This window comes from Etheostoma spectabile, chromosome 3, assembly GCF_008692095.1.
Source record: "Etheostoma spectabile isolate EspeVRDwgs_2016 chromosome 3, UIUC_Espe_1.0, whole genome shotgun sequence".
Taxonomy (NCBI): domain Eukaryota; kingdom Metazoa; phylum Chordata; class Actinopteri; order Perciformes; family Percidae; genus Etheostoma; species Etheostoma spectabile.
In genome coordinates, this window is record NC_045735.1 from 21,277,656 (window position 1) to 21,296,018 (window position 18,363).

Genomic DNA, 18,363 nt, shown 5'->3' on the forward strand with positions numbered 1-18,363 from the left:
ATTTTGACTTGTGAAAAGTTTGGACTGCTGTGTGGTGTCTTTCCTCTAACTGGTTTCTCAAATATTTGAAGAACAGTGGTCAAGTTAGTGTCCACAGGCAACGCCATTTCCACGCTTCTCATTCATTGTCTATGTAAGCAGCCGTGCAATGCATTCTTGTAATGTTGGCAATCTTTTGAGTTACCCGCTCCTCATTTGCATAAAGTCCCTGAATTTTGCAGATCGGGGTTGTCTGGCTCGACTCACCATCTTGAAAAACTCATGAAAATCTTTTAATCTTACTGTTGTAAATCTTAAATGAAAAATATATTCAGCAACTGCTCACAACAGATTTCTTGCATAAAAGGTTTTCAGAAATACATTTTGGTGAAATATTTTTGTAAAATAAGCAAAAATAGCCAAACAAGCTGCCATGTTGGTCTGTTTTAATATCCGGGAGTAGACAGTCCACAAGTAAAGCCTTTGTCCAATCAGGTGCAGCCATCTCAGTTGTAGGAGGGTGTAGACTGTTTTCTTTGCTTGTCAGTGGTCATTGAAGAGAACTGATAACTACTAGTGGCAAGCCTATCAAGCGTTGAAGGCTGGAAAGCGGGGTGATAACTCCCAAAAAAAACAACACTGTGGTTACCTACATTTAGTGTAGCAGCTTCCGTTTATTATAACAGATGCATTCTGCTGCGGGCATGCTGCGGCAGACGTGTTGCTCTCCATCCTTCTCCCAAATATTTCAGATGTAGTTACGGTTTTCCACCTCAGATGAAGAGCAGCATACAGCCACTTCCTCAAACTTTGTCCGGAGTCCCAAATGAGGCTTTGTGTCTGTCAGCAATTTGAAAGGGAAACTGCCATACATCAGAGCAAAAATGTAATGCACAGCACGGCAGGTGGATTTATTTCTTGAAATATTGAATTATAACCCCACACCCGCCATACTCGCTCTTTAAATGAAACCTACACCTACGCCCTACGCATCTGATTCCCAATGAATGACAATGTCTAAGATGTTGTTAAGGAGGACTGTCCTTTATGCAAAATATACTTATATAGGGGGAAAGGAAATAAGTAATGTTTGTATAAATGTTCATTTTTAGTGAGCTAATCTTCATCGATGTTGATGGATCTCTGGGGAATGTCCACAGGTAGCCTCCCACACCACCCACTGCTTTACATTAGCTATTGGCTTCAGATATGATATGTTTGTATTCCCTCATCATGTAGCACAGCTTTGTGTATGCATGAGAGACAGGGGGTCACATTTGTGCCTGCCATACATCACTCCGCTAATGGCTCTATTAGGACAGCCCCCTAGGGCCTCTATTGAAAAATGTGTATTGTTTAGCACAAATATGCATGGTAATAAGCTGCTAAATCATTCATAACATTAACTTTGAACGACATTGTCTCTGATTGCTGCCACGCACCGATCCAGCACTTTGTCACCTGGATGTAATGCAGCGTTGGAGAGCCCTAAGCACCATGGTTGATCAGATGCTCTCTTGGTAGATTGTTTCTAATCTGGCCAAGGTGTTGGGTTCATCATTGGACCAATTCATCTTCCTGCATGCCAGGGCCTCCCGGCTCTCTAGGGGCCGGTGTGGCCTATCGCGCTGAGGGATGAGCACAGATTTACAGGGTGACACGTGCCATTTTGGATGGAGGCGAGGTGAGGGAGAGGCAGCCCAGGAGTAATTGACCTGTCAGTATTCTGCTGTGGTGCCGCTCCGCTGCCAGCCACTGCGGAAATGAGAAAACATTATTTTTTAAAATGTTATTTCCAGTTGGGCTAACTGTTATTTATTTTTCCTCTGTTACCCCTTGTGGGGTCAGAAGATTGTTGCCATCAGAATAACAACAGAATGAGGTTTATGAAAGCTTGGACTTGTCTTGTTTCTATCCACTCTCTCTCTGCCTGTGGATAGAGCTGATTCATTTAGATGTGCCTCGCTCCGAAGCTTCCCTCTGATCCTTACCTACTGGCTTTAGTTTCATCTGGCTGATCGATGGAATCGGTCAATATGTTTACTGAGACCTTGTTTCCTTCCCCTAAAATGTATTTTTTCATATTTCCTTCTGATCTGACTTCATCCTATAAGCTCGTTGACCCGCATGCCACCCTGTCTCAGTCAGTGTCGGAGTCTTAGCTTGTCTGAGAGCACTTGCCTGACTGTGCCAGGCCGTCATTCCACAAATCAATACCAGTATTGTCTGTGCAAATCCACCAGGCTGGAGCAGAGGATGAGATATTAAATCATAGTGAAACGTTAAAGATAGGCTATAGCCATGTCAAACCTTCCCTGGTCTTCATGTAAATCCCCCTCTAATGAGACATTTTGACAGCCTTCAGCCACCTGTTCTATCCCAGAAGAATAGCATTCATTGGAAAAGTGTGTGCTTGCGTGTGTGTGTGCGTGCATGCGTGTGTAGTATGTGTGTGTGTAGAATGCGTGTGTCTGGTTTTGTGCAATTATGCAAGTACGTATTTATGAGCTCTTTCTTAAAACGTATTCAGATGTACAATACTGCTGTGCATCCCAGTATTCCTGTTACTAAGGATTAAATACTCTTCTGCTGCCCGCACTGCAGATTAGTGCATTGGATTGTTGACCTGTGTATTGTGTGCCTCCTCTTTCAGCTCCCAGTGCCCCTCCTCAGCAGGTAACAGTCCTGACTGTGGGAAACCAGAACAGCACTTCCATTAGCATCTCCTGGGACCCCCCTCCACCAGACCACCAGAACGGCATCATCCAAGAGTACAAGGTTTGTCTCAGCAAGTCACAATGGATTATCATCAAACGTATACAAAGCCAAATGGAATCAACTGCCTCTCTAATGTTTCCCTTTTCTGCTTTAGATCTGGTGTCTGGGGAATGAGACACGTTTCCATGTAAATAAGACAGTGGATGCAGCCATACGCTCAGTGGTGGTGGGCGGGCTGCAGGTGGGAGTGGTGTACCGGGTGGAAGTGGCGGCAAGCACAAGCGCAGGGGTTGGAGTCAAGAGTGAACCTCAGTCTATTATCATCGGTAAGATGGATTGATTAAAAAAAACATTCGCTACTTTTCAATAATCTGTTTAATTTTCTATCTATGTCAACACCAGTTTGATTGCATTTCAGTCTTATTGGATGATTTCAGCAGGAGAACAAATAATGTGAATGTTTTTGTTAAATACTAAGTCATTTCCCAAATGGATAATATTGTTCAAATACTACTATTTTGATATGTGGCCTGACCACATTTGATTTATGTGGAACTGGGGCAGATTGGGCCTGATTTGACCCATAACTGATGGCTTGGCCCGTAGCATGTTCTTATTTCCCAAGTGTCACTCACATAATCCATCTCTGAGAGCAGAGCCCCAAGCTTGCAGTTGTAATATCTTGTGTGTCTGCGTGTCTGTGGATATGCGAACGGTTGTGCGTCCATGTGATTACAGAGTAATATATAATGATGAAGAGCATTTGTGCAGCTTCGCATGCATGCACTTATGATAAGTGTGTTTTTTTGTGTGTTGTCAATATGTGGGAACATTTTTCTGTGCTTGGAGTCTTATCATGCTCCAAGAAATAGTGTCAAGCAGACAAGTCAGGGTGAGCTGTGATGGGAGATCAATACAGACCAGGATCCTCTCTTTTCATTTCACATGGTGTGTTTTACTGGCAATGGAGTGAATTATGGGCTGAGATAAGCAAACAACCTGCTCACCTGGGGGTTTGTTATAAGCTGTTGGGCTTTGTCTTTTTCAGGCTGTACATTATATTTCACTGCACATCCTTTAGATTTGTGTCCTGCTCCCTTGGTCAATATCTCAGCTCAAATTCATCAGATTTACTTTCTACGAGCTCAATCTAGCCCTAACCCTGTTTTGACGTATCTGTAGGTGTTATTTCTGCTCAATGAAAAAGTGTATTGGTGTATCAGTATTACAGGGGCTGTTGTGATAACTTGAACTCACCTTAAAGCAGCAAGACATACACAACAGCATTGCTATTTCCTGTTCTCTCACGTAGCTATCCATCCAGCATCACATTAACGTTACCTGTTTATCCTTGGGCCCACAGGTAAGGAATTCCGGGACGTGATTATACATGGAAACCGGAACAACAGCATCACAGAGCAGATCACTGATGTGGTGAAACAGCCTGCCTTTATCGCCGGTATTGGAGGAGCCTGCTGGGTCATCCTCATGGGTTTCAGCATCTGGCTCTACTGGAGGAGAAAGAAGAGAAAGGGCCTGAGCAACTACGCAGGTTAGACTGATCATATTCTCATAGTCACCTATGCACATTTACACTGACATTCTGCTCTTGTGCCTTAGCAAACAATGGAAGAATGTTCTACCATTCATAAAAAAAAAATAAAAAATCTTCTGCCACAGCAAGAGTATTCTACTACTACGCTATCATATTTTGGTCTAAATCAGTACAGTTTCATATTTAAAAAAAACATTGGCAAAGTTGCTAGCAGTGAGGCTGAGATTGCTATGGTGTTAAAGGCCAACAGGGAGACAGATGTCAGCGTGAGTCATTTCCAGAGGGCTACAGCTTTTGACAAATCCACCCACGGTGTTGGTTAACAGCCCGTGGTTGTCGTGCTGAGTGGGCAGACTGGGCTCTCTGCTGGTCACTGAAGCTGCAGTTTGTCCAGCACTCCTCCCACACACTGACCCTGACCCCCAGTCAGTACTAACAACCACCAAGTCCATACTGTATACACTGCCACGGGTACAAGATTTAATTAGAGAGCAGAAAATGGTAATGAACTGACACATGCAGTCAGTGCAACACAATATTCTCACATGAGTTTTTGCCTTATTAATATGTAGAAATTCAAGAAAAACTCATACACGCACATTGGCAGCTGCTATAAGCTGGTCTGGTCAATTTGCTCTTCATTTCTGTTTGTTACATTTTTGTGTTTGTGCGTTCTCTTTGGTTTATGCCACCGTCTCTACACCTCTGTGGCCTGTGAGCCGGCTGCTTTCCTGGCTGTTGCTCTGCACACTTGGTGACGATGTGGTCTTAACATTCTACGGCCCCTTCAGCACATCTCGGCTTGACCCTGTCCCCAGTGTACAGATACCCCTTAAGCACTGCCTATCTCTGCAGGCTTTTTAACACACAACTTCTCTGTCTTCTTTTTTTGCAGTTCAGTCCTTCACCTTCACCCCTGCAGGTACTGTTCATTTGTCCCGTCTCCTCACCCCACCTCAACGCAGATTCATCTCCTGCCCGCTTATAGTCTATATGCTTGGATTGTTAAACTGATGGTCATGGCTAATGCAATTCCAAACTTCAAAGCCATCAAGGCAATTTAACGAACCAGAGAAGCAAATTTATAAGTTAAAGACACCTAGATTTGTTATTGGCCATGACCAGAGCCCTGCAAACTTGAGCCTTTATTCCTGCCAATCCTACAGCCTTATTTACCTATTGTGTTGTACTTGTGTGTATGTCTTTTGTGGCTACCTGTTTTAATGAAGTTTCATTCAGTCTTGTGTATCTTTGTTGTCTTCTGGTGCAGGGCGAAACTGCCCATTTTCCTCTACCTCCAATAATCTTCTTCATCTTTCCTTTTTCTTTAAGACTCGGATCGTGTTGTAATGTATTTATCTGTTCTTCATAGGTGTCAGTTTGGCAGCTGGGTGGTGTATTTGCTTTTTCCTTTTCCTTCTGTTATGTTTTTTGTGTTGTGTTCAATTTCCCCCACTTCTGTGACTATGCAGTACATATTTAGCTGCATTGGCTACCATTTTACTTATTATAATCTAGAGGCATTTTGATGAGTGGTATACAGTATTGTCACTGTCTGTCCTCCGCTGTATAAATCATGCATCTGCCTGTCTGTGGATGGACTGGACTGGCAGAAGAGCAGCCTATCAAAGACACTGAGTAGATTAGTAAGAAAAGGATGCCTAGAAGCCTCTGAGCTGTACTGTGTCAGTGTGCCTGATAGCTGTGATACAATGAGTACAATGGGTCAGCACATTGCCTTTCTTTCTGTTTCCTGAACTTACTGTGACAACCTTAACTATTTTTTTTCACTTTTGGTTTTTCAAGTATGCTATGTACAGTACGTAGCTGTGTGGTCCACGTGGAGCCTACAGCCAAAAATCCAATTTACTCTGGCCTTCAGCTTCAACAGATTATAGAACACGTTAATGTATTTGTGAAACTTGTCTGGTTTGAAATCGGAGGCCCATCTCAGAGAAGCCGGAGAGGAAGCAGGTTAATTCACTAAAAGAGTTTTGAGTGGCAAGCACAAAACAAGGTCAAATATAGTGGAGATTACAGAGTTAGAGTGAGGAGATATTCAGAACCTGAGCCAGTGCGGCAGTGAGTCTTACAGTGCTGCTCTTCTCTGTATTGACAATTAGTTGATGTATTGAGACTGTCCTGTCTCAGCCTCCTAAAGCTGTCAGTACAGGAGAAGTAAATCACTACACTGTTGAGGCACACGTCCAGCAGAAAGGAGATTTGATGGAATTTTTATACGCTGATTATGCTCCCCCCCACCCTTAATGCTTATTAAAGGGGATTAATCTGTATTCATATTGGAGAAAGTGCTTATCTGGAAGAGGGAGGCGAAAAGCACAGCTCTGGCTAACATAAAAGTATTCCACAGCAGCCCAGAAATGTGCCTGAGCACAGATAGGGACTTCAGAGGCCTTCCCGCTGCACAGCCTCCCCTTGCCTCCACTCGCCTCCACCTCCTTCTCCTGTCAGTCCTTTCTCAGACGACAGAGAATTCTCTAATTTAAGTTTGTTGGTGGTGGAACAAAGACAAATGGCTTAGCTATAACTGAATAAGGGATTTCAACTCTGTCTCGAGCTGTCAAAGCTTTAGTTTATTCAGGCAGTCCTGGGATGTTGGATTTTTCTGGGTAAAATCTTTGTTAGCAAGTATTTTAATTCCACTTGCTGATATTCAGTCGCTTAAACCTTAACGCAGAAAATAAACTATCTAACTGTTCCGACATGCATACTCAACAAGTTTTAAATTGTGTTTTTCTTGTTTAAAATTCTACAATTTTGTTCATGAGAGAGACAATTGGATTAAGTAAGCTTAGGTAATGTTGACAATGCATTTAAATGTTCTGTTGCAGCCTCTGCAATATATTGTCGTAGCTTCCTTTCCCTGTCATCTGTGTCACTACGTCACCCTCAGAAAAGCCCCCTCTCTCGCCCATGCCTGGGCTTGTTGTGGAATCAACCTGAATGAAATGGAAAAGAGAGGAGGAATGTTCAGCCGCCTCCTTTCTTTAATCTCCATCTGTGGAACAAATGAGCCAAATTACTAACAGCTCTCCTTTTCCCTGTTGAGTAAATCAGCTCCTCCTCCTCCTTCTCAAAAAAAATGAGGTGATTTCCAAAACTCTTGCTGCTTTCCTGTGTTTTCCTGTGATCCCTTGAAGTTCTAACATGCTTAGAACTCTCGATGCTGCCTTGTCATCATGGCCGTTGAACAGAGATGAAATGGATCCTTCACAGCCGTCTCTCACTTTGAGCCATGGAGTTTTACTAGCCGCTGACAAAGAGCAGCCCTTGTTATCTATAGATCACTGTAATAGAGCAGGCCACATGCATGGCTTGTGGGGAGCCCTGCTAGCTGAAGGATCAGTAACTCAGCCTCCACGCTTGTACATAGATAGAAAACTCAACGTGATTAATGAGCCCTCTGCCTTTTCTAATCATTTTTTTGGCTGAGATTTAATCACAAATCTGATAATAACTCAGCAGCAAAATAAGAAAGATGAAATGAGTTTTGCCTCTCATCAGGCATCTTGTCCTTGAGGAACATGTGACGTCTCCACTTATGCAAAGCAAAGCAATATGCAATTCTCATCATTGCACTTTTTTAATTTTCATGAACGGCATTGGACACAGAGGGATGTCTTAGTGAATCCATCATCTATCTAGCTGTGTAAAAAAAGAACAGATAAAGACATTGCTGTTGAAGCACAAGGGCAAACTGGACAACCCTGAAAAGACAATGTATCTTCTCTTGATCATGGAAATAAATCCTGCTTGATTATATATCCTGCTGTGTATTATACTAGAAACACTTAATATGTCTTTCTTTTTCCCTTCTTTTCCTCTTTTTCCTCTTTCTTTCTTTCTTTCCTAATTTTAGTGACATTCCAGAGAGTTGATGGTGGTCTGATGAGCAATGGAAGGTGAGTGTACCACCATAAGCAAAACAACAATCGGTATTCAAGTGCAATACCAACCCCTATTGAAAAAAAGTCCAATCATCATTATTATTATTATTACATTCTTTATGTCCTCAGCTTTAGATGTCTTAACACAACCTTTCCTTCACAGTCATGCGTTAAGTCTACAGCAAGCTGTATTTGAACACTGATAATATAGATTGATAGAAAACCAATACCTGTTTGTGTGCCTGCCATGCAAACTGGCGTGCAAATATACATTTCTACCACATCTCCGTTCATGCATCGATAGATGAACTCATAAATCTCCTCAACAGAATTAACAGAAACAATTTAAGCAGAGAGTGCTTTTATTTTGTCATTTATCTTCCGCTGCTGGCTACAGGCAACCCAGAAGCCCTCTGGAGTGATAAATTTGCCTGTCACCTTGCGTGGGCGGCTGGGATCTGAGCACATGTAATAATGTAAAAATAATTACCCATGGGAGAGGTGTGTGGAGGAACCCTGCTTGCACCCCCTATACAACCTGCTCCATTTCAGTGTGTGTAAGTGAAAGAGAGAGGGGCTACAGAGACTAGGGCACATCTCAATGACACCAGTTACTGAGCCTTTGTGGGTATTCAAGAGACTCCCTTGAGAATCCCGAGCTTCTGTCTATCTACTGCTTATCACACCTGACTAAGTAAAGCCTCCAGATCTCAAACACTCAGCAAAAGATTGCCAACTATATCTGACCTTGTGTGTCTCTGGGCTTTTGGGATGTGTCTGTTCTGTCTAGATGTAGCAGTTTTGTATTTATGCTTTTTTTATTCTTCCTTTTTCTGCCTTGCATATGACTAGATGCCACAATGGACAATTTTGCCTATATTGTTCTGTGAGCTGCTGGCATGCTCTCAATGAATTAGCCATGCCACTTGCCATGCATTTTCTCATCTACTTTCTGCTGTAGTGTTTTTCCTTCAATTTTCCACATAAGTGCCTTTGATTCTTACTCCAGCAAATGGGATTTGAAATGTCTGTATTTGTGGTGCTCTGTATTTGTCATATATTTAGTCAGTAGCAGCAACTGCCACAAATTTCCACAACACTGGAATAGGATGCAGTCTGGAAGTCACACAGGAGCCTCTGAGCCGTTAGTCACTCTCGTGCCATCAAATCCCAGATGTTGCAACTTGCCCATCTGCCCTGAGAGTGAGAATGTGTTGCAGAGTATAAGAGGAAAATGTGTTCATTTGTTACATGAGATGTTTATTGCATTAATTAGACAATAGCAAATGAAGCCTTGTCTATTTCCAGTTCCTCATTGGCTCCTGCCAAATTGCCCTGACTGAACAATTACATTTAATCGATCACAAAATAAATGATTCATGGAAGATGAATAGGCTGCAGATTGGTAGACCTGGACGATTTGACTTTGGCTGCTCAATTGAAATTGATAAAAGCCGATAAGGGCTCATTCCTTATCCCCCTGCCAATAGGGAGATGGTAATTAGGAGGTAGTAATAACTTCCTATCTCGGCACTGATCAATATTTTAGCAAAGCAGATTCACTCCTATAGGCTGGGAGAATGGGCTGAGCATTGCTGTGAACAGGTTTCACCAACACTGTTGCTATGGAGATTCCTTTACATCCCGGGATCTGAATGCTAAATGGCAGCATGTTCCTTGAGAGGTAATCTAGATTCTAGAAAGTAATGTGTGTTTCCTATTGCGCTAAGTGTTAGCTAATGTCTAGACTTTTAATCCAAATTCCATTCACTAGTCGATGGGACCATAAATGCCTGATTTATGAAGTTGCTTTGGAATTAATATCTTTTACTTGGTTTATTTATGGGGGGCTCAGTGTCAGGCATCTAAGGCAGTATTTACAGTTTCCTATACATCACAAGTAAGTGGAATGTCTAACAGGAAGAGGAAACACTCCAAATCAAATTTAATCTGCCAAGGTTGCCATCCATCCTAGGTTGGTCAGGGATTCAAAGTTAGGTGTTGACTTTTTATTAGATGTATGACCTGATGTCCACCCCCTGCCGGCTTCCCATTACCCACCCTCCGCACGCACGCACACACCCCCCACACACATACATGCATCCTCCCTCCCTCCCACCCAACACACACACACACACCCAACACCACACACACACACACACACACACACACACACACACACACACACACACACACTATGCATACACAAATATCCTCAGTAGAAATCAGTCTTATTCTAATTATCCTTAGCTGGAATACTGCTGTGTGATAAATACAAGGACAATGCAGCCATTTTCACTGTCAGCTTCTTGTCTTTCAAATGGTCTTTCTCTAGTGGGCTGGGGGAGGAATCGCTGGAGCACACAGGACAAGTGAGACAAATAACAAGACAAAGGCATGGGCTTTTACTTTAGGCAGTTGTGCATTTGTGGTGCAGTCTTGCTGGACTCAACATAAAAAAAGAACAATGTCCTCTTCTGTTTCAGCTGCTTGGAATGTGTAGTCCGCCAATGCTAAGCATTCAAGAGGCAGGGGATAGGAAGAGGAGGTGAAGATGTATAAAGGAGAAATAAAGGAAAATATAATTATGGAAGGATGGTATGGCAAGAGAGAATGATGGCAGTGGGGGAACAAGGCAGCAAGAAAAAGAGGTAGAAGGACGGGAAGAGATGTATTACCCTATAAAAATGCATGTGTCTGATGCACAGCCATCAATTTGAATGACTTCTCTCCCCCTGGGGCCTGTTTTGGCATTCAGGAACCACAGCGAGGGCTCTTAGCTTGCCGGGGCTGCAGTTCCTTTGGACTACCCCCTCTGTGGAACAGCTCTTCTCATTAGAACCTGTGGCTGAGAGAGAGACTGACTGCAGCCCGCCCATTACCTGCCCTTGTCCTCAGGGCTTGATTCTCTCCCAGTCCCCTTAGAGCCAACACGTCACACTGCTGGAGCTGAGACAAAAAGCCCCATCAGGCTGCCTTGGCTGCTAACTACTGTGCTCCTCAGCTTCTCAGAGCACACAGGTTTATCTGTAGTCTGCTACATACAGCACAGCCCGGCACTGACAGTGGGGTGTGCTGTGTTTCTGAGAAGGCGATGCCATCCGCTTCATCACACAGAGTGCTATTCTGGCCATTGCAGGGTGTAATTTGGGAGGGCAAAATACTTCTGATATTTTTGATGAGTCTCCTTTGTCTGCTTAAAATGTGTTTATTTGGTTTCCTTCCTCAACTGAAGTAAACTAGTAATTACAGATTCTTAAAATTGTGGTTGCATTTTAATCCATTTCAAATCCATTGCAAAGTCAATGGAAAAAATAGGTCATGCTGTATCAATAAAGTGACACATAGACAAAGGCATTTAACTTAATCTTTCATTCTCATTTAACTCCATCTGTGTTATCCATGGTAACGAGCCTCAAACGTGATTGTACAGTAAAGTGGCCCTAATGGCCTCCCAGCAGTCACCCATGACAGGTTAAAGTCTTAATGGCTGCTTTTTATGGTTTTCACCCCCTCAGGAGGGACACAACACCTGTTAAATGGAGCTGCCCTCTCCTCCCATATGCAGGCATCCCACAAGTGGGTCAGGGGCATCATGGTGGGGCTAGGGCCGAGGTTTGACATCTCATCAAATAAGATTTAGACTGTCTGGACAACGCCACAAGAGGTTGATGGGAAAACACAGCAGAATGTACAAGATATTAATGAATAAGGATACATATACATGTGGGTGTCAACGTGCACTGCTGCACATGTGTACAGCAAGCAAATTCATGCATTAGTGTCTCCACAGTGTGCTTTTGCATTATTAACTCAGGGAATGTGACAAAGACACAGCGGGAAAACAGAGAGATAAAGGGCTGTGTTTGCCTGAAGGAATTCCAACTTTGTGTGAGACGAAATGTATCCTTACAGTATTTCCCCCTATCTTAGAAGTGTTTCATTAGCTTCAGAGGCTTATGGCAAGCTTATCTCACACAAACACACATCATTGTGCACGGACTAACATTTAAACATATGTTTGATTTTTTTTGTCTTCTCATTTTCTTGCTGCTGATTGCTGTCATGTTTTTTGTTTTTTTAACATAAGGCAGAAATAAACCATGCATAATAAGTAATTAGGGATGTTTTTTGTGTGTTTTTTTTTTTTTACAAAAAGCTCTGGTATTAATGTCATTTCACAGCCTAATTTTAAAACTAGTGTTTCATTGTGTGTTTCTGCCTAGCCGGCCCGGCTTGCTGAATGCAAGTGACCCCGGTTACCCCTGGTTAGCGGACTCTTGGCCAGCCACCAGCCTGCCTGTTAACAGCAGCTCCGGGGGACCCAATGACCTGAGTAACTTTGGCCGAGCAGGTGAGTGCCCTGGTGATGTCCTAGGCGCATTGAGAAAAAGACCAGAAGAGATGAAAGATGATAACCTGCCTTCCTCTCCTGTTGTTCATCATGTACATATATGCATGGACGATGTATACATGTATGCGTATTGCGTGTGTGTTAGGGCGTATATTTATATATCACATCAGAGGACAGCTAGAGCATTACCAGCAGGGCCTCCACTGTCACTTGGCTGAGTAATGGCAAGCAGTCCAGCCTGGTGTCATAGCCCATACCTCTGAGAAAGAGAATGTGAGGGGAGAAACGGGCAGAAGAGCAGGGGGTGGGTGTGTGTTTGAAAGGATGGTCTGGAGCAGCCAGTCGTGAAGGACAGGCACAGCTTGACTGGCGCAGATGCGGACACTTCCGCCATGGCTCTACATCATCTCCCCTTCACTGGGCGTACAAACCATGCGCCATTGAGAGAGTCTGCTTGCTCCTTCCCTAGCTCTCTCTCTGCTTCCCTTCCTCTGTCATCACACACACACACACACACACACACACACACACACACACACACACACACACATGCAGAGCAGCAGCATTATCCCTCATTTTAACAGAGAAGGGAAGGGAAGGGAAGGAGATATTTACACATGTGGAGGGGAAAGTGGGGCACCAGTGTGATGAGTTTTTTTGTAAGAGATGTACCTGCTAAGGGCTGTTTCTTAAGATGTGAGCTGACCTGAAAGCACAAAGATCCAGACTGTAACACTCCAGAACCACATGTACTTGAATCCCAGGTTACTCAAGGCCTGATGTACACAGATCATAGTCTACTTTCAGTAGTACTTATCAGCCATAAAAAAGCAGACACTGGTTTATTTAAATACTCCAGGGTTACAGCTGAGCTTAACTTTTGTTTTAGATGAGAGCTGTCCTATAAACTCCCTTCCTTCCTCCTTTCCAGATCTCCCCACTGGGCAAGGGGATAAGACTGGCACCATGCTCTCTGATGGAGCCATCTACAGCAGCATAGACTTCACCACCAAAGCCAACTACAACAGTCCTGGCCAAACATCCCAGGCCACTCCCTATGCCACCACCCAGATTCTCCACTCCAGCAGCATCCACGAGCTGGCTGTGGACCTGCCCGAGGCCCAGTGGAAGGCCTCACTCCAGGCCAAGCAGGAGATGGCCAACCTGGGATACTCCCTGCCCGACAAGAACTCGTGCAACAACAGTAAGCAACACTGAGAAATAGATTGTGTTAACAGCCATTTGTGGGAATGTTTTTGCCCCCGTGTGAGGTTCAGCAAGTGAATATGTGCAATAGTGTTCACTAGAGATTATTCTTATCCTGTGACATAAAATACAAAGAAATTTAACCCATACCACAAGCCAGACATTTACAGTTATTACAAATGGCCATTTAGAGTTTCAACTTTTCCACCAAAATTCTCTGAAGCCTTCCTAAACCCACTGTGGCTTGAGGGAGGTTGTCTTAAAAAGAGTAATTTTCCCCCAGCAGACATCATCTTGGATACTTTCCAAGGTTGAATAAACATCTCATGAAGGAGTAGTGCCGTTAAGTCATCCATCCATTTTCTTGCTGGGTTTTCATGATAGTACCACTCCTCTTTTCAGTTTCAGAGTAATTGCCGATCCATTTTAGCTTGACTAATGTTTAAGAAAATAATCCAAATTAATTACCGTGAATTTGATGCAGGATTTTTTAAAGCTGAGTGGAGTTTCGTACTTTAGGTGTAAAGGGTAATCATGGGCTGTATTGTTATACATATTTATGGTCTCATTTTACAACAGTCTAAAACTGATTAATTATAGTTTTTACATAGTCCCTTTAATGTAATTGATCTTAAAAAACTACTCTTGTAATTCTCCCTGTCATTATTTTAAGGAGTATGATCACATAATGATTATGTATGATTATATCTTTTTTTGGGGGGGGGGGGGTAAATATTAAAATAAAATCTTCACTATTGACTCATTTATCCAACAAAACCTTTATTCAAATATTAGCGCTATATCTTTCAAATCAACAACACATCAGATATGTCTGTTGCATACACATCAGAAAGTGAGTTATAAGGTTGAAAATGCACCTTGAATGTATGAATCCTGTCCTGCTTGCTTAATGCTCTAACTGCATGTTTGCATGTGCTTGTGCTAACTGCCAAACACCTGATGCCACTGTGATTTTTGCCCTCTAACCCCCACTGTAGCCCTCCTTTTCATTCCTGACTACCGATTGGCCGATGGATTGTCTAATAGAATACCACACAACCAATCACAAGATTTCAGCACCACCAGCTCTCACAACAGCTCAGAGCGAAGTGGCAGTCTCTCAGGTTGGTTTACGCAGCAGAGAATTTTATCAAAACAAACGGGGACACTCTCTGGGGCTCTGCCGCTTGACTTAATGATTGACTGATGTCTTAATTGCCTTATTGAACTGTTATTTGCATGTACTAACCTGACATCAAAGAACAATATCAGCACAATCCCTCTCCCTCACAAGATATGCTTTGCTCACTCAGTTCCCACTGCTTACTGTGCATTACATGTGAATGCTTAATGCTGGATGGATACATGCTTTTTAAGTATTATTTTTGATACATGGAGTTCTGAGTACAACAGCTACTACCATACAGTATAAAGCCGTGTTGTGATATGGTATAAGAGTCAACAGCTTATTGGAGCATAAAAAACAGGACATTCAAATCAGAGAGAAAGAATAGAACTACTGTATGATCTCATGACAGATTATCGCTGCAAGTGCTAATGCCGGGTTTCTGCCATCAGACCCAGTCCTTGTAAAGGCTTTGTCTCTTACTGTGTGAGTGAGCAGATGGGAATAGGGGCAGAGGGAGTCTTTTAGACAGAGTGGACTATACACACTCTCACAACACACACACACACACACACACACACACACACACACACACACACACACGCACACCATTAGAGATGCTTGGTTGGTTAAAGTGGCAAAATACCTCCCTTTTTCCCTCTTCCACTGATGGTGGCTGGCTACACTAAAACCCATGTTCAGAGAATTACAATGTCATTTATAGGACACCAAGGCAGCCCTCTGCCTGCCTCCCCTACACTCTCCTCTTTTATCTAGTTACAAGCCACTGCCTTAACTGGTCTGTAATTCAATGCTCTGGCACACACAGGGCTGGAGAGAAGGATGTGAAGTGGCCATGCCTTGCAGGCAGATTCCTACCACAGACACGCAGGTTACTAAGGACTTGGACTGGGCATGGCACATGTTCTATTATAATTTCATGAGATGAAGAGAAACATAATTAACCAGAAAGATCCCTGCCCTGTGTAATACGTTAGAGCAGGGGTCTCAAACTCAAGTTTCTTGGGGGCCGCTGGAAGTAGAGTCTGGGTTTGGCTGGGCCGCATCAAGTATTCCAAAAAACAACAACTATTTCCTCCAAATAGGGCGCGGAACTGCCGGTGCTTTAAGCCCCTAGATCTGATATGGTTGGTGAATTTCACAACAACAGACATCACATTGTCAAACCTCAGGCATTTGCCGCAAAGACTACTTAGCTAGCTTGACAACCGTTACGCCGCTGTCAGGAGACTACTACGGTAGCCCATAAGTGACAAGCGCAATGACAAAAAGTTTCAGAACGCGCGGGCCGCACTAACACTTAACTTTGATGTCAAGCAGGGGGCCACAAAATATCATCCCGCGGGCCGCAATTGGCCCCCGGGCCGCGAGTTTGAGACCCATGCGTTAGAGAATATGCATAGCTCGACATGATGGTAAAATATGCTTGTTCGTTTTCTTGCTGAGAAATAGATAAGAAGATTGATACTATTCTTGCCTCTGTAAGCTAGCCAGCAGCAGCGGTTAGCTTAGCATATAGACTGAGAGTGGAGGGAAACAGCTAGCCTGGCTCTGTTTGTCGGTATTGATCTTCTTATCTAACTGAGCAAAAAAGGGAATAAGCATAGTCACTACAATGTGGAACCATTTCTTCTACTGTTTTCCTAGTGAAAGGGAAGATTAGTGCTTACTTTGTGGATATCGTGAGGGACATGGATGGATGTCATTTGATATTGACAACAAATATATTATAAGAATTCACATCGGTCAATACTCTTCCACCTTACCCGTGCATAGTAGTCTGTATCATAGTATACGATTAGAGGAATGTATATGTTATAATGTAGGCTAGTACCCACTCCAGGGAGCTCTGTAAATGCTTTGCACATTTTATTTCAAAATGTGAAAAATAAATAAGACTGAAGGATATAATAATGCATATTAAAAGGAATTCATTTACGTAATATGTGATATTCATAAAACCCTGTTGCTCAACAGAACATTACTAAAAGGAGTTTCTGACAATATACCGGTATGTCTCCTATATAGTATATGCCACACTGTGTACTACATCTTACAACAGCAATGGGAATTTGAATCAGCACAAGCTCAGGTTTGATTCAAACAGAGTGAACTCAACATTTGAACGGGGGGCGGGGGGGTTGAAGTAACAGTGGCTTGCTCTCCCTCTGAGGAGATGGAAGGAATAATGAATGTCAAGTCTGAAGAAGGAGAGCAGGATGAAAAGGAACAGAAATAGAGCAGCTTTCATGGCAGCATGGATCTCCACTGGGGACATGAAGCTGCTCATTAAAACCTTTCCCCGTGTAGGGGAGAAGAGGTAGCTGGTGTTTTCTGTAGCAGTTTGAGACCTTGAAGACTCCGCACTTCCCTCATACTCAGGCTGTTTATGAAGCTACAAAGTCTACGATTTTGTGAAGTCCAATGTAGTGTGTGACCTGTTGTGCTCCTGGTTTCTCCATATATATCCCACCTCATTATATAATATGTTGTTGTTGTTGTTGTTTTAAACTAAGCAAAAACAAAAATGATGATACATGGCTTTCAGCTATTTTAATGTTCCCACTCATAAGTTATATCTGGTTGCATAGTCTTTCTAGAGCCTCTGCTCTGTGGCTTTCCCCCTCAGTACCAACGCACCCAATGAAAACAGAGCAAGCTCAAGGCTATGCAGCCCTACAGTTATAGGCTGGGAGCGCCCAAACCTTGGGTATATATACCCAACGCTGAATCTATATTTAGTACGAGTTCTCCTTTGAAGAGAAGCCCAGTTTTGTCAAAGGAGATGGGTTTGCTGTGTAATTCCTGTATAGCTCCCAGCCACAGCCTCTCTCTCTGTATTTTTCATATTTGGGGTGAGCTGTTGTAATTCCAGTGCCAGACCATCTTTTCCTAGAAGAGGCTCATTTACAATATTGATGGCTGGTTTTGTGTGGAGGGACTAAGGATGATTGAACAATCACGTCAGCTCACCATTTATTGGCAAAAGTCAAGCGTCGCCCAGAGGTACGATTAGGACACCCAATTACTTTCAGACTATACTTACACTTTTGTGCTGCCTGCCTTGGGCTTACAGTTGTTTCTTTTATTACTTACATTCTTTATTAATCTTATTCTGACACTTCTCCTATCTCTTCAAGCCCGATATTTCCCCCCCTGCTCTGGCATTGTTGCCATGATCCTCTTTGAAGTGCTTTTGTTTTTCCTGGTAAACGACTTATAATAGTAACATAAACAGAATGTTCTGGACTTCAAACATATTTGGTAGAGTTTCTTATATCTCTGCCATGTGACTTCCATGAAAATCAATAGAAATGTACATCATTGCCTCTGTACATTTCTTTTGATGACAGTGATGTACTCTTACCGTGCCTGAGTTGAGTCAGTTTATTAGATTACATTCGAGTGCATGATGTTACATTGAACAAGATGCAGTATTGGCAGCTTTTTGTGGCACTGGGAGAAGTGATTACAGGCCTTTGGCAGCGAAGGCTAA

General features: G+C 43.0%; 1 protein-coding gene across 15 annotated transcripts in view; it reads left to right on the forward strand.

Moving 5' to 3' along the window:
- The window catches only part of robo2 (roundabout, axon guidance receptor, homolog 2 (Drosophila)), a 357,891-nt gene that overhangs the window by 320,702 nt on the left and 18,826 nt on the right, over positions 1-18,363 (forward strand). For 8 of the 15 annotated variants that reach the window (XM_032502179.1, XM_032502213.1, XM_032502256.1 and 5 more), the window contains 8 exons: positions 2,633-2,757; positions 2,852-3,023; positions 4,061-4,249; positions 5,148-5,174; positions 8,133-8,175; positions 12,387-12,514; positions 13,446-13,718; positions 14,719-14,844. In XM_032502179.1, coding sequence (XP_032358070.1) covers positions 2,633-2,757; positions 2,852-3,023; positions 4,061-4,249; positions 5,148-5,174; positions 8,133-8,175; positions 12,387-12,514; positions 13,446-13,718; positions 14,719-14,844 — 1,083 coding nt within the window. The remainder of the gene's footprint in view (positions 1-2,632; positions 2,758-2,851; positions 3,024-4,060; positions 4,250-5,147; positions 5,175-8,132; positions 8,176-12,386; positions 12,515-13,445; positions 13,719-14,718; positions 14,845-18,363) is intronic. The other 7 variants (XM_032502203.1, XM_032502286.1, XM_032502222.1 and 4 more) reach the window with 3 other exon arrangements.